Source organism: Clarias gariepinus, chromosome 3, assembly GCF_024256425.1.
Source record: "Clarias gariepinus isolate MV-2021 ecotype Netherlands chromosome 3, CGAR_prim_01v2, whole genome shotgun sequence".
Lineage (NCBI taxonomy): Eukaryota > Metazoa > Chordata > Actinopteri > Siluriformes > Clariidae > Clarias > Clarias gariepinus.
The window spans coordinates 15,220,537-15,248,270 of record NC_071102.1 but is presented as its reverse complement, the minus strand read 5'-3'; the positions used below and the strand labels follow the sequence as shown (position 1 = coordinate 15,248,270).

The window sequence follows — 27,734 nt, the reverse complement described above, 5'->3', positions numbered from 1 at the left end:
TTATGCTTTATTTAGTTTAACAAAAAAATACATTTTCCATTGACACATTTTTGTAAGTAATATAATAAAATGTTCAGTTGGAACTAATACACTCTACTACCAAACTGTAGTTACAGTACATGGTATGAATCAACAGTTTTAATATCAACAGTAAATATAATGAAAAAAAAAAAACATTAGTTAAAGTTTCATCTGTATTGGGTTGTGTTCCTCCTTGAATTGAACAGCAGGCTAAAGGTTATAGCCCCGACAACAAATTGAATATATCCAAATGATGACACGCCATATGTCTCATAAAGGAAACCTCCAATGGTTGGCCCAATTGTGCGCACCAGAGGCAGCACAGATGCACACAAACCTAGCATGGTCCCTACAAATATACATTTTACATACATTACATATACATAACACTATAAACACTATAAACTACAAACATATTGCCCAGATTATGGACCAAAAACAGCTTTGGAATAAAGTCTTGACATGTGCAAATTACTATAAATGAGAAAAAATCTTTCTGCATGTTTCTGTACCTGTGTCAGAAGCTGGAACACTCTTTGTTAGCATGCTGTCTGTGATGATGTTGAAAATGCTGAGTGACAGCATCATTGGAACAAGAACAACGCAGAACTGAAATATATTAGTGGTCATAGCCTAAAAAAAGGTAACAAATTAAAAATTAAGTATAATAATAATAACAAAATATAAAAAAGACAAAAAGCAAGGTTAGCTAGTGGAATTAGTTTTTTTTTTTTGTCAAACCTTAAAATTAGATTAGCTATTAGGTCAAACAGTGAAAGTTAATATTTAGAAATGATCTGTGTTTTGTATGAACTATTTTGTGCACAAGTTCGTAGTAAATATTTAGCTTTTTATATGCTATATATATATATATATATATATATATATATATATATATTAGTGCTGTCAATCGATAAAAAAAAATTAACTAATTAATCGCACAATTTTTTGCAATTAATCGCGATTAATCACAATTAAAAGACTGAAACTTTTTGGATATGTAAATGTAAATAATTAATGTAAACTCAAGACAATTAAACTATTTAAATTCAAATATGATTGTTTATTGGAATTTTTGTTTAACTTGTAACACAGATTTTCTCATGTAAACAACATACCTGCAATAAACCATCAATATTCTCCAAATTAACTGTTGGCTTGAAAGCCATATTTATTACAGAAATAAAAACACAGGTATGTGCCATTTGTGTCATTTGAATTTCAAAACAATCAATGCAATTTACATTGGCGAGGCCCTGTAGAGATTGTTTCGGTGGGGTGTTTTGCTTATAAGTGATATGTCAAAGACGAATCTTCTCTGGTATTTAAATTCGGCTTTGCAAAATGTACAGATTACTTTTGTTTTATCCACAGAACCATCCGGCAGAGTTTTATACTGAAACTTTCCGTCTAAAAGTCCTTCCTTGGTCTTATCCATACTTCTTTGCACGTTGAACACACGTCGGCCACAACAGGAAATAAAGAAAACTGCAACCACGTTAATTGCGTTAATTTTTTTTAATGCGTTAAATATTTCAAATTAATCGCATGCGTTAACGCACTAATTTTGACAGCACTAATATATATATATATATATATATATATATATAAACTGTTTTAGAAATTAGCTTGAAAACCAGCTGCCTTCCTCCATATTCTTAACAACATATTTGGTTCTTTTGTATGTATTTATGTTGCTCTTGTGTTGAAAATATATCTATGAAAATAACTATTTAAAATATATATGGAATAATGCCAGCAAAGTAGCTGATATTAGCATGATAACAGCAGACACAATATTATCATGATGGCAGACACTATCATGCCAAAAGCATACGGACACCTGCCAATTACAACCAAATGTGTGACTTAAAAAATTTTGAAGCACGCAGTTATTTGGATGTCTTTGTATGTTGTAACAATTTCCCCTCTGTAAGCATGGCATTGAAGGGGAAGAAATGTGACAAGGCAGGAGAGGTGCTGTAGAGGTGGCTGTGTTTGTTAGCATGTTGCTAAATGTCAGATTCACAAGCGATCACACATATTTATGCCCATTCCAAAACCATGGTCATTAATAAGGAGCTGGTCCCACCTTTGGGTGGTCAAACACCTTTAGTCACAATAGTATTAGTGAGGTAAAACACTGATGTTATGTGGTAAACAATTGACATTCCAATTCATCCCAAAGGTATTCAGTGGGGTTGAGATTAAAGCTCTAGCAACTAGGGGTCTTTTGAATCATCTTTGGCAAACCACTTAATGCTATAGCATACAGAGAAATTGTAATCAATTATGTGCTTCTTTGTGGTTTTGTGGGAACAGTCTGGGAAACGCCAGCACATGGGTATGATGGTGAGGTATCCACCTTGGATACAATGGCACCTTTGGGCCATTTACTGTGACAAATGTGTATTAGCATTTTATTATACATTTGTAAATTATATAGGCTAAAACCTTACTTTTAATTTAAGAAACAAATTCATAATCAAAAATTATAATGATCATTTCATCATAAATTGAAAATGATGAAATAAAGCAGAATAACTAAAGTACTATGGCCTTTTCAAAGTAATTATGGTATTAAAAACATTATAAATGCATCATCAAAAGCCTCTGCCAAGATGTTACAATGTCATAAGTCAATCCTTTAACCACATAACCACCTCAATACATATATCCCAATTAACATAGCACACATCACTCAATGCTGCCTAAAACGTAAATTAGTGTTTTTTTTTTTTTTTCAAAAGTCATTTCCAGCCTCCATATACAGTAATAACCCTAGAACATAAACAAGTTTCACAAATAAATGTTTTGAAAGTTATGGAGCAACATTTACAGGTATTTAGTTTTTTTATTAATACATTTTAAAACGGTGGCAATAATACTGGAGTTAACTATTTGTGTGTACTAGGCCATAATTTTGGGAGATGTGTGGTGTGTACCTGTGCAAGCCCCACCAAGCTGTTCAGGCCTACAGAAAATAGTAGTAAAGAGTTCTCTGAATATCTTGTGGTAAGACGGCCAATAACAGCACCCTGAATCACCTACAACACAAAGTAGCATATTTAGAATGCTTGGGAGCCAAAATAAGTAACAAAAAAAAACAAAAAAAACAATGAAGATCTTTAGCAAAATTCCTGAATAAAAGGAAATGCATATGTACCATTTGCACCACACCAAGGTAAGCCATGAGATACCCATTTTGCTCTGCCTGTAGCTGGAAAAAGTTCATGACAATGATGGAGAACATGACCTGAAAAACACCTGGGGGTGAAAATGTATATAATTAATATAATTACAGTGGGGCAAAAAAAGTTTTTAGTCAGCCACAAATTGTGCAAGTTCTCCCACTTAAAAAGATGAGAGAGGCCTGTAATTTTCACCATAGGTATACCTCAACTATGAGAGACAAAATAATAAAAAAAGAAAATCCAGAAAATCACATTGTGGGATTTTTAAAGAATTTATTTGCAAATTATGGTGGAAAATAAGTATTTGGGCCTCTGAGTGGCGCAGTGGTAAAGTGCTCGCCCTATCATTCGGAGATCGCTGGTTCGAACCCCGGGTGATGCTGTTTTCCTCTCACAGCCGGAGGTCTAGAGAGAGCTGATTGGCTGAGCTCTCTCAGGGGGAGGGATGAGAGGTACCTGCGCTCCCACATTAATTACGGCTCTACAGCCAATCAGGGGCATCTGTGAGCTTGCGCACGCGGAAGGAGCGGCTAGCGTTTTCCTCCGAGTGTGTTATTCCGCCCCTAATGGTGCGTGAGCAAGCAGTTCAAAAAGATGCGGTCAGCTGACATCGGGTCATGCTGAAAGACCCAGCCACGTTTCATCTTTAGTACCCTTGCTGCTGGAAGGAGGTTTTTACTCAAAATCTCACGATACATGGCCCCATTCACTCTTTCTTTTACACGGATTAGTCGTCCTGGTTCCTTTGCAGAAAAACAGGCTCCAAAGCATGATGTTTCCACTTCACAGTAGGTATGGTGTTCTTTGGATGCAACTCAGCATTCTTTCTCACAAAGTTCTATTTTGATTTCATCTGACCATATGACATCCTCCCAGTCCTCTTCTGAATCATCCAAATGCTCTCTATTAAACTTCTGACGGGTCTGGACATGTACTGGCTTAAGCAGGAGGACACGTCTGGCACTGCAGGATTTGAGTCTCTGGTGTCACAGTGTGTTGCTGATGGTAGCCTTTGTTACTTTGGTCCCAGCTCTCTGCAGGTCATTCACTAGGTCCCCCCGTGTAGTTCTGGGATTTTTGCTCAAAGTTCTTGTGATCATTTTGACCCCATGAGATCTTGCTAGAGCCCCAGATCGAGGGAGATTATCAGTGGTCTTGTATGTCTTCCATTTTCTAATAATTGCTCCCACAGTTGATATTTTCACACCAAGCTGCTTACCTATTGCACATTCAGTCTTCCCAGCCTGGTGCAGGTCTACAATTTCGTTTCTGGTGTCCTGACAGCTCTTTGGTCTTGGCCATAGTGGAGTTTGGAGCGTGACTGGTTGATGTTGTGGACAGGAGTCTTTTATTCTGATAACAGATGCCATTAATACTAATAACAAGTGAAGAAGAGAAAAGCCTCTTAAAGAAGAAGTTACAGGTCTGTGAGAACCAGAAGCTTGTTTGTAGGTGACCAAATAAATTCTTTAAAAATCCTACAATGTGATTTTCTGGATTTCTTTTTTCTTATTTTGTCTCTCAGAGTTGAGCAATACCTATAATGAAAATTACAGGCCTCTCTTATCTTTTTAAGTGGGCGAACTTGCACAATTGGTGGCTGATTAAATACTTTTTTGCCCCACTGTATACACTCACCTAAAGGGTTATTAGGAACACCATACTAATATGGTGTTTGACCCCCTTTCGCCTTCTAAACTGCCTTAATTCTACGTGGCATTGATTCAACAAGGTGCTGAAAGCATTCTTTAGTAATGTTGGCCCATATTGATAGGATAGCATCTTGCAGTTGATGGAGATTTGTAGGATGCACATCCAGGGCACAAAGCTCTCGTTTCACCACATCCCATAGATGCTCTGTTGGGTTGAGATCTGGTGACTGTGGGGGCCATTTCAGTACAGTAAACTCATTGTCATGTTCAAGGAACCAATTTTGAAATAATTAAAGCTTTGTGACATGGTGCATTATCCTGCTGGAAGTAGCCATCAGAGGATGGGTACATGGTGGTCATAAAGGGATGGACATGGTCAGAAACAATGCTCAGGTAGCCTGTGGCATTTAAACGATGCCCAATTGGCACTAATGGGCCTAAAGTGTGCCAAGAAAACATCCCCCACACCATTACACCACCACCAGCCCGCACAGTGGTAACAAAGCATGATGGATCCATGTTCTCATTCTGTTTACGCCAAATTCTGTCTCTACCATTTGAATGACTCAACAGAAATCGAGACTCATCAGACCAGGCAACATTTTTCCAGTCTTCAACTGTCCAATTTTGGTGAGCTCATGCAAATTGTAGCCTCTTTTTCCTATTTTTAGTGGAGATGAGTGGTACTTGGTGGGGTCTTCTGCTGTTGTAGCCCATGCGCCTCAAGGTGCAAATGCTTTGCTGCATACCTCGGTTGTTACGAGTGGTTATTTCAGTCAAAATTGCTCTTCTATCATCTTGAATCAGTCGGCCCATTTTCCTCTGACCTCTATTATATATATATATATATATATATTTTACAAGTTGGGTTACAAGTATGGTGCCGGTGAGGTCGGCTGCCATCATGACTGCTCCGACCACCTTTTCTTTGTTTTTGTTTTCTAAGTTAGTTTGCACACCGCACACCTCTGCCTAGCATCCTGCTCGCCAACGTCCAGTCACTGGAAAACAAGCTCGATGACCTCAGGGCCAGAATAAAGTTCCAGAGAGACATTCGGGACTGCAATATCCTCTGCTTCACCAAGACCACGCCATCCAGCTGGCCGAGTCCTTCTCGGTTCACCGCATGAACAGGACACAGGACTCGGGGAAGTCAAGGGGAGGCGGCGTGTGTTTAATGGTGAACAGCATCTGGTGCAACAGCATGAGCGTTGTTCCTCTCACACGCTTCTGCACACCAAATCTGAAACTACTGTCCATTATGTGTCCTCCTTTTTATCTACCTCGGGAGTTCACATCGGTCATAATCAGCGCCGTTTATATTCCACCACAAGTGGACACAGACACTGCCTTATGCGAGCTGCATGAGGCACTTACACAGCACCAGACACAACACGGGACGCTGCACTTATTGTGGCGGGGGACTTTAACAGTTGAGCAATGTGTGCAGGACATAAGAAATTGTATGCTAATTAACTTCCTTCTGCTTAATCCGGATAAGACAGAAGTTCTAGTTATAGGGCCGCATACAGCTAGAAGTAAAATTTTAGATCACACCGTAATTTTAGATGGCCTTTCTGTTCCATTAAGTGCAACAGTATAATGCATTTCACTACATTTCGTACTGTGTATGTTTGTGTATGTGACAAATAAAATTTGAATTTGAACAGTAAAAGACCTTGGTGTGATTATAGATTCCAGCCTTTCATTTGAAGCTCATGTAGATAATATTACCATGATAGCATTCTTTCACCTCCAAGATAAGAAATATATTGTCGCTAAACGATGCAGAAAAACTAGTTGATGCTTTTATCACCTCTAGGTTGGACTATTGTAATGCCTTACTGTCTGGTTGTTCAGCTAGGTGCATAAATAAGCTTCAGCTAGTCCAGAAAGCAGCGAGAGTCCTCACTAGAACCAAAAGATATGAGCACATCACCCCTATCTTATCTTCACTGCATTGGCTCCCTGTGAAATTTCGCATTGATTTTAAAATACTACTCTTGACATATAAAGCATTAAATGGTCTCGCGCCGCAGTACCTGAGCGAACTGCTAGTGTCTTACGAACCGCCACGCCTACTTTGATCAAAGAATGCAGGCTGCTTGTCAGTACTGCGTATTATAAAAAATACAGCTGGGGGAAGAGCTTTTTCTTACAAAGCCCCAAAATTATGGAATGGTCTTCCAAATAGTGTTCGGGACTCAAACACAGTCTCAGTGTTTAATTCCAGGCTAAAAACCTATTTATTTAGCCAAGCATTTTTATAAATAGATTTGCCTTAGGTAAAGGAGCATATCTTGGGGATTCATGGACGGAAAGTATTATGGTGAACTGGTATGTTTAGATGCTGTCTTCCTCACTCTCATTGATCACTCAGGTTTGCTGACGGTGAGGTGATTGTTTGCTTTACTGTACATCTTAGGAAGCCCTCATGTTTGTGTTTCCTTTTGGCTCTCCCTTTTAGTTATGCTGTCATAGTTAGTCCTGCCGGAGTCTCTGCTTGCACTCTACAGTTAATATACATTTACATTATACATTGTGTGACTGTGACCATACCTAACTGCCATCTCTCCTCTTCTTCTCTTTCTCCCCCTCTTTCTCTTTCCTCTCTCCCCCGGTCTCCCCCTTTTACTCTTTCTCTCTCTGTTGAGCTACACATGTCGTTCCTGAGCTGCTAGTGATCCAGACTCCATCTGCCCTCCGGACCTGTCTGACCCATCCTGGTGCCCCGCTTCTGGTTGGAGATCTTGTCACATGGATGCCCCGTGTGTCTCTTTGGGATGCGCCTGGTGTCTGGGGATGATTCTCTCTACCTAGAAGATGGTTCTGGCCTCAACTGGTGTTGGCAACTGTTTCTCTGGGGACTTGACAGTTCGATAGTTCAGGACTGGAACTTCCTACAAGTCTACCTGAATCTTCAATAACTACCTGGACTCCATGTTAACATCAATTAACATCAGCTATTATAGCTGAACTGCCTGCCACCTAACACACTGTATAAATACAGATCATTTCCTGCTTTCTGTTTCACCCAAATGAGGATGGGTTCCCTGTTGAGTCTGGTTCCTCTCAAGGTTTCTTCCTAGTTTTCCTTGCCACTGTCGCCCTCAGCTTGCTCACCAGGGACAAACTGACCATTTTGATTTAAACACATTTACATTTCATACAAACTTAAATAATTCTTTTGATTGTGTAAAGCTGCTTTGCGGCAATGACAATTGCTAAAAGCACTATACAAATAAAATTGAATTGAATTGAATTGAATTAACAGTGCCAACCTCAAACGCGCAGCGCCAAACTTTTATCAGCACATCACCTGCCCCACCAGGGATGAAAGGACACTGGACCACTGTTACACTACAATCAAGGACAGCTACAAAAAAACCGTTTGGTAAAGCCGACCACGCCGCCATCTTCCTCATGCCAAAATACAAACAAAGGATGAAACAGGAAGTTCTGGTTCAGAGGGAGGTCGTGCGCTGGACGGACCAATCGGTAGCCACGTGACAAGACGCACTCGATAACGCAGACTGAGACATGTTCAGGAACAGCTCCGATGATGATGTCAGCGTGTTTACGTAAGCGATTGTGGGATTCCGTAAAAATGGGATGATACCGTGGAGAAAAAGACTATTAGAATGTTTCCCAACCAGAAGCCGTGGGTGGATAAAACCATCCGCGACGCTGTGAGATCTCGCACCGCTGCCTATAACACGGGACTTTCGTTGGGGGACATGAAACCATACAAGGCTGCGTCATACAACGTCCGGAAGGCGGTGAAAGAGGCGAAACAGCGCTACGGGAGAAAACTAGAGTCACAACTTCAACAGAGTGACTCTGGGAGCCTGTAGCAGGGACTAAGGACAATAACGGACTATAAAGCACCAACATCCGGTATGACGAACACGGACATGACTCTGGCAGACGAGCTGAACACTTTCTATGCTCGCTTCGAAGCTGCAGCTAAAGACGCTAGCGATGCTAACGGCTGCAGACAGGAAGACACTGCCAGCACCGGAAACGTGTTCATCATCTCTGAGCATGACATGAGGAGAGCCTTCAAGAGAGTGAACACCAGGAAAGCAGCAGGACCAGACGGCATCTCAGGCCGTATCCTCAGAGCCTGCGCAGACCAGCTAGCACCTGTGTTCACTGAGATATTCAACATCTGTTTATCTCAGTCGGTGATCCTCACATGCTTCAAAAAGTCCATCATTATTCCTGTCCCGAACAAACCACATCCTGCTTCTCTCAATGACTATCGCCCTGTAGCCCTCACCTCAATAGTGATGAAGTGCTTTGAACGCCTGGTCAAGGACTTTATCATTTCATCTCTACCAGACACACTGGACCCTTTACAGTTCGCTTACCGTCCAAACCGTTCTACTGATGATGCCATCTCTCATCTCCTCCACACATCACTTACTCACTTGAACACTAGAAGGGGGAATTATGTTAAAATGCTCTTCATCGACTACAGTTTAGCATTAATTCCCTTCACACTCACCACCAAGCTGGAGCACCTGGGACTCAGCTCATTTCTGTGCCAGTGGATCTCTAATTTTTTAACTGGCAGACCACAAGCAGTAAGAATGGGCAGACATGTCTCAGCTTCCATCACTCTCAGAACTGGAACCCCCCAGGGTTGCGTTCTAAGCTCCCTTCTATACTCTTTGTACACATATGACTGTGCGGCCACTTTCAGCTCCACCACCATCATTAAGTTTGCTAATGACACAGTCGTGGTGAGCCTGATCTCTGACAACGATGAGTCGGCCTACCTGAAGGAGATTGGGAATCTGGAGAACTGGTGCCAGAGGAATAATCTCCTCCTGAACGTCAGCAAGACAAAGGCAGGAGAGGAACTACAAGACCCCCATCATCAACGAGAGTCCAGTGGAGAGAGTGGAGAGCTTCAAATACCTCGGTGTTCACATCACACAGGACCTGTCATGGTCCTGTCACATTAACACCATAGTGAAAAAGGCCCTACAGCGTCTCTACCAACTCAGATGCTTGAGACTTCCGACTGCCCTCCAAGGTGCTCAGGAACTTTTACTCCTGCACCATAGAGAGCATCCTGATGGGAAACATCTCAACCTGTTTCGGGAACAGCACCATGCAGGACACACAAGCTCTACAGAGGGTGGTGCGATCAGCTGAGCATATCATCCGCACCGAGCTCCCTGACCTGCACTCAATCTACAGCAAGCGGTAGTGGACCAAAGCCAGGAAGATTGTGAAGGACCTCAGCCATCCCAACAATCGACTGTTCTCCTTCTTGAGGTCAGGTAAGCGATTCCGCTTCCTGAAGACCAACACAGAGAGACTGAGGAGGAGCTCCTTCCCGCAGGTGATACGGTCTCTTAATCAGTAAACCACACAGTATTAATCCATTTCACACATCCACACACATGGTCTTTGCACTCACTGTGGACATTCTGGACATTCACTTACACTAGTGGCCACTGCACAACTACACATTCGTGGACATTAGTTAAGTTAAATTATCACAAGTCACTTTAAATATGTTACTTCAAGTATATTTGCACACCCCCTGGACATTCTGTTATCCGGATGCACAGTCACTTTAAACACTTTAAATCCGTGACATTTCTATTTATACTCAATTCATATTCAACCTCATTCTCACACATAGTCCTACATCTTTGTATTGCTGTCTCTTATTTTTCTATATTTTTCATATATGTCTCTTTTATTGCATATTTTGTACTTTACAGTTATGTTATGTTATTTTATTCTTACTTAGTTAAATTTACCTTCTGTTTTCCTTTTCATATAATTTTTTTTATTTTATAGTCTTTTATTTTAAGGTCATGGGCAATTGTCTAAAGCATTTCACTGCATATCGTACTGTGTATGACTGTGTATGTGACAAATAAAATTTGAATTTGAATTTATATATACTTTCAGAACAGTGAAAGAAAAAAAAAAGATAGCAAGTGGATAGTAAGCCTTCTTGATAGGAGAACCTAAAATGCTCAGACTGGTTTAACAGAAAAGCTAAGTAACTCAGTAATTGTGTAAAGTAACAAGGATAACAACTATGTGTACAATTAAGTTGTACACCCCCTGTTCCCTAGCCTATTTTTTTCCCAACAGTTGTTTAGTCACAATTCAAAACAAAGTGTTTAACTTTAATTATTAAACATAGCAATAATCTCACTTGTTGACTTTTTAATGACGCAACTTCTCTGGCCATATATCTTTTACAATGTTGACAGTTCATGACTATTTTTTTAGGTTTTAATAATGTTTAATATATATATAAATTGTTTTTCACTTGGTACCAAATCATCAGTGTTTGAGGACCAGAGGTGGTAGAGTAGCCAAAAAATGTACTCAAGTAAGAGTAGCTGTACTTCAAAATAATATTAATCATGTAAGAGAAAAAACGTATTCGGTGAAAAGATAATCAAGTACTGAGTAAGTGTTTCATCATAATGTGAGATCATTTTTTTTAGAAATTATGTAAGCAGCCAGACAAAATGATAATGTATAAAATGATACATTTCCAAAAAAAAAAAAAAGGAAAAAAAATGAAATAAATGTAATTAAATAAATGGATAAAACTAAAAATCTTTAGGTTTTCCTCTGAATGTATGTAGGTTTTTTCAATGTATTTTTGAACAGTGTACTGTAAACTATTTCCTGTGTAAGATATGCTGTATATTCAGTTGCCCTGCAAATAGCTCAGCAGATAAAAACTAACGTTAGAACATGTGAACAAGAGGTCTTCTCTGGCAAAAACAAAGAAAAGTTAAAGTGTCAAATAAAAGGTAAGAAACGTAACGATTCGAGTATAGCTGAATGTAGCGGAGTAAGAGTAGCGCTTCTTCTTTACAAATCTACTCAAGTAAAAGTAAAAAGTATTGTGCAGTAAAACTACTCCTAGAAGTCAATTTTTTTCAAAAAGTTACTTAGGTAAATGTAGCGGAGTAAAAGTAACTCGTTACTACCCACCTCTATTGGTGTAAAGCTAAAATAAGTAAAATAATGGAGCTGATGTCATTTGACCAGGAACAACTGTGACACGATCAGAGTATGACATCACAGTATGCCTCACCTCACAATCACTAATCGAGCAAAGGTACAGACTTAACATACAAGCACCATCTGTGACAGAGAATCGCCGCCTCACAGTCTCTACTATGATGTGCTATGATTTAACAGTGTAGGGTCTGTGTATAAAAACATGCGTGTAAGAGACTGCAGTCAGTAATATATGAGACAGGGAAGCGCATCGGCCGCTAGTCATCTTAGGGACACTAATGGTATAATAACTTTAATTTACTTATACGAAGAACTGATACCTTGAATCTGAGTTACTTGATATTTTATTTTTTATTTGATAAATAATTTTATTGTATTTGACAGTCAATAACCAGGTGTAACAGTGTGGACAGAGATCAACAGATCATTCAAGTCTAGAGACAAAGTGCTGTTGACACAGGTTAAGAGGATAATATCCAAGCAGAATGGCAGAAGAAACTTTTGGAAAAAAGGTTGAGCAACTGAAAAGGGAGAGAACTTCTGCAAAAAGTAGCTTCACAAAGCAATCTAACTTTCTCAACAGAGAAGCACGTAATTTGCCCGGATCAGAACTTAAAAAGGAATTCAAAAATCTCTCCACTAAGGAAGTTTTTGAAACCAATGATGATTACAAGGCTGGGTTACTGGTGGAGATTAAAGCTCGTCAAGAAAACAGTGCAGAGGTATCGTTTTCAGCACAGAAAAAAGCTGATTTTACAGAAACAGAGATAGAATGTATATCTAATTCAGGGTCGCGTATGCAAGCTGAAAGAGTTTAGCAGTAAGTGTGAAGCAAGAATAGCATTTGAATTTGAACTGCATGTACTCAATGGATTACAGAGAATGTACAAGCATCAGAAACCGATGTGAAAAATAAGATGGATATGATAGCATCTGCAGCATCTGCAAACCTACAAGCTTACCTCTATTCAGTGGTAATAGGGGGGACTTCTAACGCTGAGGTTAAAAAGATTCAACTGGTGGACAGCATCAATGACAAGATTGCCGAAGAGCTCAGACTTTCCTCTTACAACACAGCTGCTGAGTGTTGGAGAACCGCCATGGAAACAAAACCACAATCGCCATGGAAGTTGTCGAGGACCTAGAAATGATTCCTGCTGAGAGAGATAATCAGCCAAGGAGGGCTCTAGAGTTAATCCAAACGGTAAAAAAAGCCCTGTTAGATCTCACAGACCTTGGAAATATCAGCACAATCAAGAACCCACTTGTGATAAAGTCCATTAAGAGCAAGTTACCTGAGTTTGTGAAAAGACAATGGTTAGTCTACATGACAGATCCTGCAAATGGCATCACACCAGAGAAACACTTTGATGCACCACTAAAGTTCCTGAAGAAAGAAGAAGAAATTTTTAAAAGGCTTGTGCAGCTCAAAGTTTTAGAAAAGGCAGAAAGACCAGAAAAGAAGTCTGAGAATATACCTTCACCAAAACAACAAAGAAACTTTCTACAGAAAGTGGATGCATTGTGTGTGGAGAAGAAAAGCATAGAGACAAAATCTTCTTCTGCAAAAATAACTAAAACTAGCGGAGCGGAAAATCCATTGTAAAGGAACTGGGTGCATGTAAAAAGTGCTTGACAGCGACAATTATCCTCGCAGAAACAAAGACTGTAAAAGGGCCTTGTCAGACCACCATTACCTCCTTTGTCCAAAAGAGGAACTCAAGGAACTGGGTGGGGAAAGAGCCACCACCAGAGACTCCAGGAAAGGAAGCAGATGTACAGATGAGCAGAAGGAGTTTTTGGCTGAACTCTCACCAAAACTAGTGTAAAAGTTCAAGAGAGCATTCACCAACAAAGCTAAGATGGTAGACTGCTCTGAGAGAGACAAATTGGGACTTTTAGTCGGGAGTGGATTAAAGGAACTCCCTGTTATCATGATGTTGATGGAAGTAACCAAGAAATTAGCACTCTGATAGATCTGGCCTCAGACACAAATTATATTATGCAGACTCAAGTTAAAAGGCTGAAGCTCCAAATATCCTCAAGATAATGCAAAGAGGAAAAAGTCATGTGGCTAAAACAAAAAGCTCAGTGACAAATAACCAGGATTTTCTTAAGTGATGGAAGTCGGACAGTATCGGAGCGGCTTATGAACCAAAGTGTGGTGGGTGCCATTGTGGTAACTGTAAGTCTGGAGGAAAAGAAATGACTCTAGCAGAAGAGAAGGAACTTGAGATCATAAGAGAGGGTCTTAACTATGTTGAAAGAAGATTCCCACAGTAAGTCTCCACACTGGAATTCAAAGTATCCATGGATTCAGGACCCATCCACCATTCCATACAACAGAAGTTGTGACGCCACGTCAAGCCACAGCCTCGTCATGATCATGGAGCACCACCATTATCTCCCAACCACTCCTTCCAACTCACCACCTCACCTTCCGCTCTCTACACACCTGTGTTCTATCAGTGATTACCTCTCATGCTTATTTAAGCCACGCGCTGACACCACCATGTCGCCAGTTTATTGTGTGCCTTATTCAGCCTTAATATACCAGCGTTATCTCTCGTCTCAGCCTGCCAAGTAGCGACCTCGCTTGCCCCACGATTTATCTCCGCTTCTCGCCGAGCTTACGCTGCCGATGTCCAACCGACTTAGGCTCCTCCATTTTACATCGGCCTGTTTTAACGGAGCTCTCTCTCTATCCATTTCCTCACCAGCTCTGCTTGTCCCTGCTTCCCCGCAAGATTAAGGTTTTCACGCTAGCATACATCTTGGATTATGTGCCTGCTCTGCGCGCTTCCGTGTTCCTGCGAGCCAAGCGTCATACACACCGCCCCCCCGCCTCGGTGCAGCAGTCCGCTTTAATCCCTGCTCACATCTCTACGCGGAATTCACGTCAAAGCTTTAAATTACCACGTTGTCGACTTAGTCACAAGCACTTAAAACTCAATTTCTATCCGAAATCGACTGTGACATCTGTGCTTGGATTCACCACACCCTCTACTGAACCTGACAGAAGTGGGGTGGAAAGTGCTTTCCTAAGAACGAAAAAACAACTCAAGAGAGTACCAGAATGGCGAGGTATTTATGCAGCTCAGGTCCATGTTATGTTAGAAAGAGGAGCAGCGATGAAACTCACTAGGTAAGAGATCAAGAAGTGGAAGGGACCAGTTTGGTATGTCATCGATTTAGTGGAACCAAACCCCCACTCAACAACCACTCCGGTGCGACTGGTCTGGAATAGTAGCCAAAAATTCAATAAACTGAGCATGCATGTTCTTCTGCTAAAAGGGCCAGATGTACTCAACCTTATCAGAGCTGTTGCTTTGATTTAGGAAGGGAGTATTTGCTGCTCTTGGAGACATGAAGAAGATGTACAACTCTGTTTGCCTCGAAGAGCATGAAATGCATCTCCACAGGTTCCTTTGGAGAGATATGGAGGAAGAAAAAATACATTTTGAATTCAAAACTTTAGACTTGTTTGGCCCCTATAAAGTAAAAGATAAAGTCAGTAAAAAAGTATGGCTTAAAGTCTGGGGAATTGTTTTCTGCTGCATGGCGTCCAGAGCTTTACACGCTCATGTCTAAGTGATTAATCTACTAGGGCTTCCTAATAGCCTACCAGAGATTTACAGCCATGAGGGAACATCCAAGAAAACCGTGGTCTGACCCTGGCTTAAATTTCATTGGGGCTAAACCTGTTCTTGAAGAACTTTACAAGTTATTGGATAAGCTGCAGAGATCTGAGCTGGAGGGAAAGGCTACCATGCATGGAATTAATGGTCCTGGAAAATTTATCCCGCAAGTTCTCCTCACAGGAATGGGACAGCAGAGGCAGCTGTTTGTATTGTAAAGCGAGCCCTTCATAACTTGAAAGGCAATGGTGTTTTCATGTGGAGTGAGTTCCAGGACTTTCTTTACATGGCAGCCAATCTAGCAAATGAAACACCCATAGATGCAAGAACACAGAGTAGAGAGGACTGCATAGAAGACATCACTCCCAACTCTCTCTTACTCGGAAAACCAGGACCAAAAAGAGACCCAGGAGATTTGGATGTCATAGGCTATCTTTATAAAATCTTTATAAAAAATTAAAGATTATCTAGGAAGAAGTTACTAAATTCTAAAAGAAATGGAGTCAGTTAGCAGGCCCAAACTTGTCAGTAAGAAGTAAGTGGCACACATAAGAACAGAATGTTGCTGTGGGGGACATAGTCTATTTGGCTGATCCCAATGCACTAAGAAGCCAGTACAAACTAGCCAGAGAGATTAAAGTCAACTCAGAACACAAGGTTGTTGTCAGAGACGCATAAATGAGAGCCTTCATACACTACCCTGTTTCAAGTATAAAGCCCAACCAAGTGAGCGTCACAGACAAGACAGAAAAAGTCATCAAGAAATTGAAAAGCAAGATTCTTGCGACCATCCTTTACAGAGATGTTAAATAGCTAGTTGTTTTGGTTCCTGCAAAAGAACAGGCAGAAGAAAAGGAATTGTGAACTACTTGGGTTCAAGAACCAGTAGTTCAAGTGAGAGGTGTAAAGCTAAAATAAGTGAAATAGAGCTGAGGTCAATCGACAAGGAACAACTGTGACACGATGAGAGTATGACATCACAGTATGCATCACTTCATAATAGAGCAAAGGTACACACTTAACAAGGACCATCTGTGACAGAAAATCGCCACCTCACAGTCTCTACTATGATGCAACTATGATGTAATAGTATAAGGTCTGTGTATAAACCTTCGTGTAAGAGACTGCAGTGAGTAACATGTGAGACAGGGAGGCGCATCGGCTGCTGTTCATTTCACGGACACTGATGGTATGATAATACCAGTCTTTACTTATATGGAGGAATGATCACTTGAATCTGAATTACTAAATAAAAAAAAAAAATATTTGATATTTGATTTAATTGCTATTGTGCTCCATACAAGAGAGAAATAATAATTTATATTATGTTATAATTGTTATTTAGGTGTTTCCATGTATTCACAAAGAATGTAATATGATGTGTATTACATGTTTGCTAAATGGTTTATGGAATAGTATGTGTTAAGCTTAGTTACATAATTTAGTTGTATTCGTTTACATTTTATTTAACTATTTTTTATTGGAAGTAGTGATTAAACTATTATTTATTAGAAATAATGATTTACCTATTATTTATCAGAAATAGTGATGTATCTTTTTAGTGTTATTTTTTTGTTGTTGTTGTTTAAAGTTATTGACCACTTAGTTAAATCTACTTTGAACAATTGGTGTGTATCCTGCAAAGCTGTCGGACACAAGAATTAAAAAGTGATTCCAGAGTTAATCCTCTGTGTCCCTTGTAGTTGGCTAATGGATTTTTTTGAGTTTGAAGCAGAAGCTGACATGCAAATTCCCAGATAAGTTGACCTATGTTGTAGGTTTATGGGAGGCCCTGAGTGGATCCCGGGGGACTCGAGGCACAAGACGAAATGTGCCCTGGACGGGGTGGGAGTCAATCACAGGGCACACGCATGTACACAATCAGACACATACTCACACATGGCAACTGTAAATGACAGTTAGACTACCTGCACGTCTTTGGACTGTGGAAGTACACCGGAGTACCCAGAGGAAACCCACCAAGCACAGTTAGAACATGAAAACTAGCACAAAGACTGGAAGGTGAAGACTCTACTGGTTTGAGGTCGCAGTGTTAACCACTATGACAACCACCTAATTTTTTTTATCAATAAATTAGTTAATTCACTCTATACCACTTTATCCTGTGTACAGGGTCAGAGGGAGGCCTAGAGCCTATCCTAGAAGGCTTAGGGTACAGGCCAGGTACAACTTATACAGAGTGCCCATCACATGGCACACACACACACACAAACACACTCACTATGGCAATTTGGTAAGGCCAATTAACCTAATCTGCACATCTTTTGACTGTGGAAGGATACCCACAAATCAAAGGGGAACATGCAAAAGTGAACTTCCAAAAGTGAACGCTCAACCCTGCACATTCAAGGCCTCAGTGTTAACCACTATGCCACCATGCAGATTTAAAAAAAATAATTGTTTTTTTACAAGGTAAGCAAAATTTAAGAAATACACAATTTAAGAAATGTAATCAATTAAAAATGTCACTCACCAGATGGCATTCCTGAGATTATTTTCACAGTAAATGTCTTTGCAACACCTGGAAACTTCATCAGCCTGACAATCTCCCCCAAATTAAACACAGAGCCAGCTGTATTGGGTTAAAAACAAAAACTAGTACATGCATTTACATATCTAATTCATATGTAAACATACAGTTTGTCCCCCCAAAAAAAACACACACTCAGCAAATAATTTGGTGGCCAATTCATGTGTTAAAATGATTTCTTATACTCCCAATCACAATTTGAGTCCTGGGCTGTGGCATCAGGAAAGAAAAAACTCAATTGATGTTGAAAACTTGGTCGTTCAGTACATTCAGCTCATCAGCTGACTTTATTTTATTGGCGCATAACTTTGCTCGGGCTACACCTGACCAACTGAAGCAAGCCCAGGTCACAACACTGCCCCCAGAGGTTTGTACAGTGGGCCGATGCGTCCCTTCTTACCCTGATGCATCCATTGTTCTGGAATAGGATCAATCTGAAGTCATTAGACCACAATCTGGAGTCATTAGGTCCTTAATCCAGCACCAGCAATTTCAAATCTTTGCAGTTGTTTTCTTTGCTTGATGCAGCCAAATAATGTGTGACTTCTAGCAACATATTGTTTTGGTAAATGCATGGTTGTTTTTACATAAATAAGAACATGCATTTTGTTAATTTCTGAAACAACTACTGTCTGCAAAATAATTATAAAGAAAGTCACAAGTAAAGTGATCAATAGCTAAATTTAAACCTGGTTAAGTTATTATGTTTCAGTGTATAGTAATGGAAGTGTATTTATAATGATGTGCTATATTGTTTCATCAGGTACCGTAGGCACATGAGCATGCCTAAATATGGTCTAAGTGCTTATAAACATTTGAAAACACTACATATTGTTATCATATTAATTATGCATGGGTAACCCTGTGATAACCCTCACAACCAAACAAATAGTCATTTAATTTTAAATAATTTGTATCCTACTGTCATTCTTCTTTGTGTGCTGTCTTTTTGTGTGTTTAGGAATGAATTTCAGCACCAACAGTAGATTGATAAAACTTCCTCCAGAAGCCACATATGCTGCAAACTTCTCTCTGCAAAACACATACACAAACATTACTGCATATAATTCTAAAGGACATACAGTAGGTACTCAATCGGAATGTTGGTTTCACCGCCGCAGCGCACGGCGGCAGCATTTGGGTTTGTGTGTATGCTGGCTTTTACCCCTGAGTGGCGCTTTATAACTATAGACTGACGCCTCAGGCCTTAGTTAATTCTCTCAAGGATTAATAAGCCGCAGCTCCTTTAGAGCTGCATGTATTAGCAGATAAAATCAAGTGAAACATTGTAGTTAAACTAATTCATAATCACATTACTAAAATTACTGTACAAATGTAGAATTCAAATTAAATTAAGTCTTATTAGGATCTAATTTAAGCGAAATAAACGTTAACATAGTCAGCCTTTTTTATCATGTGTAATTAAAGAAACAATGCATGAAGGGTTTTGTGTCATCTTATACTTTGTGTTCTTTAAATTTGAAGTAAATTTATTAAGTAAAATAAATGCCTATAAAATTAAAACATTGTCAGGACTTTCTACTGCGTCAGCAGATGTCGATGTCATTTAGCCCTGCTTGTGTTTTTGCGGTATTATAAGAATGAAATTCAGTAGGCTGCTATGATCATTATAATTTTCTTTAATAATAAAGAATGACCACCGGTGCGCTGTACCACCGCTGGCTAAACCTTATGAAATACAAGTTAAACATTAAACGAATTTACAATCACAGTACTAAAATTACAGTACAGATTTAGAATTTAAATTAAATATAGGTGTTTCTTATTCGCATTAAATTTAGGCAAAGTAAATGTATACCTTTATATCTAGCCTTTAGATTATATGTGTAACACTAGAATATAGGCAGAATTTTTTTTTTATGATTTTGTAAATGTTTGAAAGCAAACAGGGTGCGGTTTTGTATTGTTTTTGGTGAACTTGAGCAAGTCAGAAAATTAACCGAAACTCAGTGTATACTCGCCTGACAAACGTGAAAAATATATACTTATAGAAAGCGAAATATCTGCTTTTATATGAACTAATGGAAAAAAATAGACAATGTAGTTCGTATGAAAAGTGGATTTTTGGCGCATCTACTGCTGCGGAGACGAAGAGATGACATGATTATCTTCATCACTACAGCCGAAACCAAAAAATGGTCGGAGTCAGTCTCCTTGCTGTTTTTTACAACGCATTTATAATCATTAGTCTACTTCTGCCGGTGCACTCTGGAAAATTGTACGTGTGCGGTTGAGCGCTGATTAGACCACGTAGGAAATATAAGAGGAGGGTCACGATGCCGAATCAAAATCCCGAGCCCAAACCTCATTTAAATTAAATTAACAATTATTATAAGTAATATAAATCAAGACATGAGTTGGCCCGGTGTTAGACGCAGAGTGCCAGGTGATTTCCTGAAGCTCAAATGTCTAAAATCGTTGGGGCATTTTTTCTAAATGGATGCTATCTTTAAAAACCGTTGGAAGTTTTGAGCTGTATACACACGCATTTTTGCCTAAACAACTCTTACAACTACACCTGTGACACAATAACAGTAATATTTTGAACATGCAGGCTGCCATTTGGAGAAATGAGAGAATAATGAATAAACCAGTTGTTGGGTCAAAATAACCCAACCAGGTGTTCATTTGTAAATGACGCTTATGACCCAACATGAGCACCCCAACAATGTGTTTAAAGTAATAACCCAGAACCTAAATAACAATAAACAGAGATACGCTATATAACCGTTTATACTTATAAACGTACAAATAAAATTGTGAGCTACTGAACTTGATCTAAACAACATTTAACCATTTTTTTTAACTTATTATTGTACAGTAAATATCAATAACCCTGGTTTAGATTTTTCATGTTTGTTGCGTAAAGTTACGTAACGTAAGTAATCATTATTGTATTTCTTTTATACAACATTTTTTTATGACTAAATTGTACAGTATTTTAAAACTGCGGTAAGTAAAAATGTCACTTTGCGCCACTTGGCAGTCATTTTACAAATGACTTTGAAATGCAACTGATTTATTTTGGCCGCTGACGTTTTGCCGCGGCGGTAATAGCATTCCAATTGGGTACCTACTATATCATCATCTAATCTTCTAAGACAAACTACTTAAATTAACACACCCTGAGTGATACTGTATGTTTAAAGTATCAGAGTGAAAAAAAAATTTCTCCTATTTAGTCAGATTGTACCAAATCTACCCTAATTTATACTTTATTAATTTGGAAGTGGCTTTACCGGTGAATAAGTTTTTTTTTTTTTTTTTATATACCATATGTTAAAAACAGGCACTGGATTTAGAGCCAGTCCCAAGCCCAGGTAAAACAGAAAGGTTGTGTCAGGAAGGGATCTGGTTTAAATCCTGATTTAAAGTTGTGTGTGGATCAGATGGTCTGATGTTGCGACTTTTAACTAAGGCAATTAAAAGAAAAAAGACCTTAAACTAAATGAGGCAAAAGCTGTGAGTCCTGACCAAACACATTTTAATGTTGAGCTGTCCTGTTTTTGTTAAATGGTTGGATCTGTTGAAAGCAAACTGAATAGACATAAGCCCAGAACATAGCAAAAATTCCACCTGTATCCCAGGTTTTTCCCCAACAATGTCATATGGACAGATCGAGTTGTTTGGCCTTAATGCTTAGTGCCACGTTTGACAAAACCAAACAGCAATTCAGCAGAATTAACCACAAAAGTCTTTTTTTTTTTGGTCCACTTTAGTGAACCTGGTCAGGGTGTAATATTCTTGTTATTCAATGCTAATAAAAACTAATCTCAAATTATAACAAATTTCTTTAAACAAAATCCACCATTAGTAAATAAAACCATCTTTAAAGTATGTATTAGTTAAATATACTGTATGTGTGGTTCTGTTTATGCAATTTAAACAATAATACCCAAAGCGTGTGCTCAGGGTGCCTCCCAAGGACGATCCAGTGATCATGCCAATGCCAAAACAGAGACCAAGCTTTGCCAGGGCATCTGCTCGCTTGTTTTTTTCAGACAGGTCTGTGACAACCATCTGTGATCCTGGGCAAAGACACATAATTGTATCAATGGGTTTGAGAAATCAAGAGAGATAAGAGCAAGCTGCTAGTTTATATATCATGAGCTGAATGTACTTATAATAATAATAAATAATAGTGGGTCTGACCTGGCAAGGAATGCATGAATACAGCAGGTAGTTTGTGCAAAAAAAGTAACAAAGCACTGTCTGCTGCTGCTAAAAGCAAATAATAGATGATTGATGCTAAACAGGACAGGGACAGGGCAGCGCGTGCTCCAAAAATATCTGCAAACCTGACAAAAAGAATACAGATTACAAATACACTGATAATTCACTGATATTCATTCTCTCAGTTTTTAACTCAGAAATGCACTGGTACTTACCTTCCAAAAACTGGGCCTCCCAGTAGTTGAATCACTCCTACTGTTGTCTGTAGGTACCCAAACCAGAGTGTGTCAAATCCCAGCCTTTTTGCCAAATACTTGCATATGCAAAAAAAAAGGTTGACAAAAAAATTGTACGCAAGTTTTCAAAATGCAATAGTAAATTACAATCAAATAACAAATAATCATGCCTCCTCCCAAAGTTTCAAATTTAATCATTCAGTACAGAATGTTCCGTTCAGTGCATGTTGTGATTGGAATGACTATAATCTATCTACTGTATCTATCTATCTATCTATCTATCTATCTATCTATCTATCTATCTAAATAAGAAAAATGTTTTGTTTAAACCTTGGTCAGAACTTCCTCTTTCAATTATATTTTTACATATTATATATTGAAGGACACAAAACCAGTCTCAGAAAATTTTCTGTCTGTCTGTCTGTATATTCTGTCTAGCCAGATTACAGATTACAGCATTATGCAATACTGGCTACACTTTTGCAGTACTTAGATATTTGCATGAAATTTAACTACTGTAGCACCATAGGTACAAACAAAATGTTGAGTAAAACCGATGTAATGAACAGTTATGTGCTCGATTTAATACTACTTTAAAATAAACTACTTGCTGAATGTAAACAAACACCTGCACTAATAGATATTAATTAGAAAAGCTAAACTGAATATTTTACTGGGATTACTTAAGATTTCTACCGTTGTAATAACAGCGCTAAAGTGGTATAAGTGAATTTTAACACTGGACCTATTTTAAGTAAACCTTTTTCAATTTCTCATCCGTAATTCACTCTGTGATTACCAAACAGGCAGTGTATTTGTCAGATGACAAAAGAATTAACTTGTAGGCTAAACAAGGCATAAACAAACATTTTTTCTGTACATCCTTTCTTTCCTATTGTTTGTAATAAGATGAAACAACAGTAGATTCAAAATCCTGTCCTGAACTAGGTACATTTTGTACAATTTCCTTATATTTAGCCACCAATTCAGTGGAAACCACTACATTATAATGTTTTCACATCAAACTAAATTTTGTGAAATGTATACAGTTTTAAAAAGAGAATTAAACAAGTTTAAAATATAATTAGGCATTTTATATATATATATTATTTTTTTTTTTACATATTTTAAACAAGTTTAAAATATATTTTAAACAAAATTAAAATATAATTCAGCATTCCATCCTAAGTTATACTTCTCCAGTCAGAATACTGCTATGTTGGGTTATGGGTTTTGTCAGCAACATGCTCAGATGAGCTATGTATATTTTCTTTCTCAAACATCTAAATATGTCTGTATAATGATCTGTATTATGATTAATGTAACACTAATTCTTTTAATATACAGTATAATTAATTTCAATTTATTTACTTAATAATAATTATTTTTTACTTTTTTATTTTTGCTACTATGTTTAGCTTGTTTAGTGTGTAAAGTTTGTGTTGTGTGTTCATAATATATTTTAGTTAGACAGAGAAGCAGGTCTTCCAGCAGGACAACAACTGTAAGCATACAGCCAGAGCTACAACAAAATGGTTTAGATCAAGGCATATTCATGCATTAGAACAGCCCAGTCAAGGTGCAGAATTGTTGAGAATCAATGGCAAGACTTGAAAATTGAGCTATTTTGCAAGGAAAATGGGCAAAAAATTCACTCTCTAGATGTGCAGAGCTGGTAGAAACATACCAAAAAAACTTGCAGCTGTAATTGCAGCAAATAGGTGGTTCAACAAAGTATTACCTCAGGGCGGGCTGAATACAAGTGCATGCCACACTTTTCAGATTTTTACAGTATTTGCAAAAAAACTTAAAAACTTTTTTTCCACTTCACAAGGCCCAGTAATACATTTACATTTGTGGTTGTAATGTGAAAAAAGTGGAAAAGTTAAAATGGTTTGAATACTTTTGCAAGGCACTGTAAGCATCATAACATACAGATTACCATCTTGATTATCATTATTGTACTTGGCAAGCCAATCATGGTTACTTATTAGTAAGCAGTGATGGCAGGCATTTCTTTATAAATAACAGAATTTCTGCATTTTTAAAAGAGAGTCCACTCCTCTTATCATCCAGAATGTGTGCAGGGGTGCTGAATAGCCACTCATTGTCAGTAAGGTAAACATAGGCTCTTCTCTCTCATTATTATTTTTGTAATAATAATAATTATTATTATTAATATTATCTTATTTGTGATAATTATTTTAGTCTTTTTACTCTCTGCAGAGTAAGGCCCAAGCTTTGTGAGAGCTTCTGCTATAGGTGGCTGAGTGAGGGTCGACTTATAAGTGTTGCGGATAACTTTTCATACACTGTGTGTTCAGCTTCTTAAGTTGTGAATAAGATTTGCTGTGTTAAAGCAATTTTTCTTTTTTTTTTTTTTTTTAAGAGACTTGATAATATTCTCAGACCAGTGACGGCATGTTAATGTGGCTGTCAACTCATGTATTTTGCGTCATTAGTATGTGATCATCAAGTTGAGAGACAACTGATCAGGAAAAATTTAGTGATTATAAGGCAATAAAAGCGATATACCAAAGCAATATAGTGGTATCTCAGCATACAAATGAATTAAGAATTAATTAAGAATTTCCGCCTTAAGAACAGAAATTTTGCAAAAAGATTTGCCTCGGCATACGAAACATCATTTGCATATAAGCGAATCAACCAAGTTGAATGCCAGCTAAGTTGTGCGTACCATTGGCGAAACCATTTAAAACTTGTTCATGTTAGTGGAAAGCCAATTCAAGCTAGTTTACATTGTTTGTGTTTTTTGGCATTTGTGCAAAACTTAGTGAAGACATAGCACCATTCCACTTTAAGACCTCACCTCCGGAACAGAAGAAATTTGTAATAAGTAATGTAGGTGATCACCCTGTTAAGAGACAACCGATCAGGAAAAACTGAGTAATCCTCAGCAACTTAAAGCAATCTTCTTGCACAATTTTTTGTACTAGTGCATGCTAAAGAATTAACTAATTACAAGTATTTACTAATGTTTTTTTGCACAATTGTACAATATGTATAATGCGTTTCTCGCGGATGTAACGGTTGTTATAAGGTTAGCAGTCTGTAGCCTGACCCTGCAACCCTTTTGATTATGATACTGATCCATTACCCATGGCTTCGCTTGAAGTGAAAATAGCACTATCCAATATGGCGGCGCTGCTCGCCCAACAGCGTTAAGGCAATAGCCTGGCAACATGATATAATCTATGGTTCCGGTTGGTCCACAACCGTCACGTGACGGAGAAACGCACACGGAACTAACAAAAGCAAATGGTTTAAGAACAAATTCAGGACCGGACGAGTAAAGTTAAGCGTTTGAAAATATAATCGGTTTTTATATGTGTGAATCACTTAGTTTTTCGCGAGACGTCAACAGCTGTACAATACGATGCATGTACAGTGCATGAATAACTTACAAAAAATACATATTTAACGCACCCACCCAAACCAGTGCAGTATTTACAGAAGATATCAGAGCTGTAGGGGGTAAATCGAGTTATATTGCTTAGTCACCTCATGTATACGCACTCACTTTCGACGTACTTTTTTTATGTGAAGCGAGGATATTGTGTGCATGATAGGGACTTTTAAATGTTTTATTAATTAATAGATTTGACAAACATATACAATGTAATTATTTTAACACACCACAGTTTACGCCTCATGGGCAATAACACAGAAACAGGGGAGGAATACGGAAATTATTATTATTATTTTCATTATTGATATTCAGTTCCGTCATGTCCTACCGGTGTTATTGAAAACTGGAGGAAAAGCCATGTTACGTCCAAAGCAGCTATCAGATAAGTGACATATAAAACTTTCTTCACTTTTGCAGCTTGATGTGGCTCCATGATCTTCTCCGTAAAATAAAAACCGTTTAACTGTAATCCGATTGCTTGTCTGATCTACAGCTTATTCTGCATTAATATAGTAACGAGCAAAGACAGATCACATACGTAGATTGCTTAAAAAGAACTTCTCGATTACAGGACTTAGACCCTAAACCCTCGATTGTGCAGTGTGTTTTGAAGGGTTGTAATGAACTTTGCCCGAATAACCAAGGCGCAAAACGCACGCTTATAGTCTGCAATCGAGACAGACACAAAAGCTACCAGAAACTTATTTTTAAATGAAAAAAATGAAAAAAGAAAACTAAACAAAACGAAAGGTGAACATTGTCCTACAGAACAGTGTTGTTTCGCTCATCTGAGTCGGCTCTTATGTGAACAGGATCCGACTCGCACAGGTCACAGCCCTGGTTCTTCCTATTTCTCTTCTTCCTTTCATTCTTTAAACGGGTAAGCGCGCTTGACTCTCAGCTGTATGTATAAATGCAACAACAACAAAAAAAAGTTCTCAATTAGGCACACAAGTTATTAAATTATAACATTTACAAATCAACAAAAAAAAGGCAAATAATGGGTATTTTGTTAATTATTAGGTATCACAAGTAAAAGTTGATTAAACAAATTCAGCAATGAAAAAAACAATCACCAGTTATACAATACTACAGACAAAAGGGAACAATTAATTAATTCTTATTTGAGACTGACTCACTGGTGGAATTTCGCTTTCCAAAAGGCAAAGGAGATATGAAGTCAAAAATTGGTTGCACATTTTAAAAACTGCAAAGATGCTTCAGGAAGCAGCAAATACAGTTAATATGGCAAACAAGAGCAAAAGCTTTTTTTTATTTTTTTATTAAGTTTACACCAGAGTTCAGGCTTTTAGTTTACTTTCAATCTTTTTTGTCCATTGTTTGACATAGGGAAGAAAGCTTGGGTGTAGAGAGGTATAATTTGAGAAATTATTAAAATTAGAATTCATAAATTAACTTTAATGTGTTGTTAGTTGATAAAAAAAATTATACAAAGTTGTTATCTTTCGGCTGCTCACAGACCATCCAATCCGACATCAACTTGTTACAGATTTTACACCAGATACTCTTATCTGAGTTAAGAGTTAACACTGATACAACTCTTCCATTTTATCTGGGCTTGGGATCTGGGGTAGCTCAGTGGTTAAGGTGTTGGATTATGGTTTGGAAATTCCCAGGTTCAAACCCCTGGACCACGAAATCGCCAATGCTGGGCCCTTAAGCAAGGCTCTCAACCCATGGCGTCTGGCAAATGCTCAAATGTTAATGGCTTGAGTTTCCTGTATGTTAATATTTTTTTAACCACTGATTACTAGAGAGTTTTCTGTATACAGGAAACTCT

At 38.3% G+C, this 27,734-nt stretch overlaps 1 protein-coding gene across 1 annotated transcript; it reads right to left on the bottom strand.

Annotated features, from left to right (window-relative positions):
- Nucleotides 1-10: 10 nt before the first annotated feature.
- On the bottom strand, nucleotides 11-26,797 carry slc22a18 (solute carrier family 22 member 18). The gene is made up of 10 exons (XM_053491578.1): nucleotides 26,262-26,797; nucleotides 22,483-22,580; nucleotides 22,247-22,392; nucleotides 21,990-22,122; nucleotides 18,996-19,105; nucleotides 18,017-18,115; nucleotides 3,188-3,288; nucleotides 2,967-3,068; nucleotides 534-654; nucleotides 11-370 (listed from the first exon to the last, which is right to left on the bottom strand). The coding sequence occupies exons 1-10, from the start codon at nucleotides 26,364-26,366 to the stop codon at nucleotides 189-191; spliced, it is 1,197 nt and encodes a 398-aa protein (XP_053347553.1). The 5' UTR covers nucleotides 26,367-26,797; the 3' UTR covers nucleotides 11-188.
- Between the last annotated feature and the right edge of the window lie 937 nt (nucleotides 26,798-27,734).

Coding starts and splice junctions, on each gene's coding strand:
- slc22a18 (XM_053491578.1), bottom strand. CDS start 26,366: ATGGAGCCACATCAAGCTGCAAAAGTGAAGAAAGTTTTATATGTCACT. Junction 3,069..3,187: donor ACCTTGGTGTGGTGCAAATG/GTACATATGCAT, acceptor TTTGTGTTGTAG/GTGATTCAGGGTGCTGTTAT. Junction 655..2,966: donor GCTTGGTGGGGCTTGCACAG/GTACACACCACA, acceptor ACCTTTTTTTAG/GCTATGACCACTAATATATT.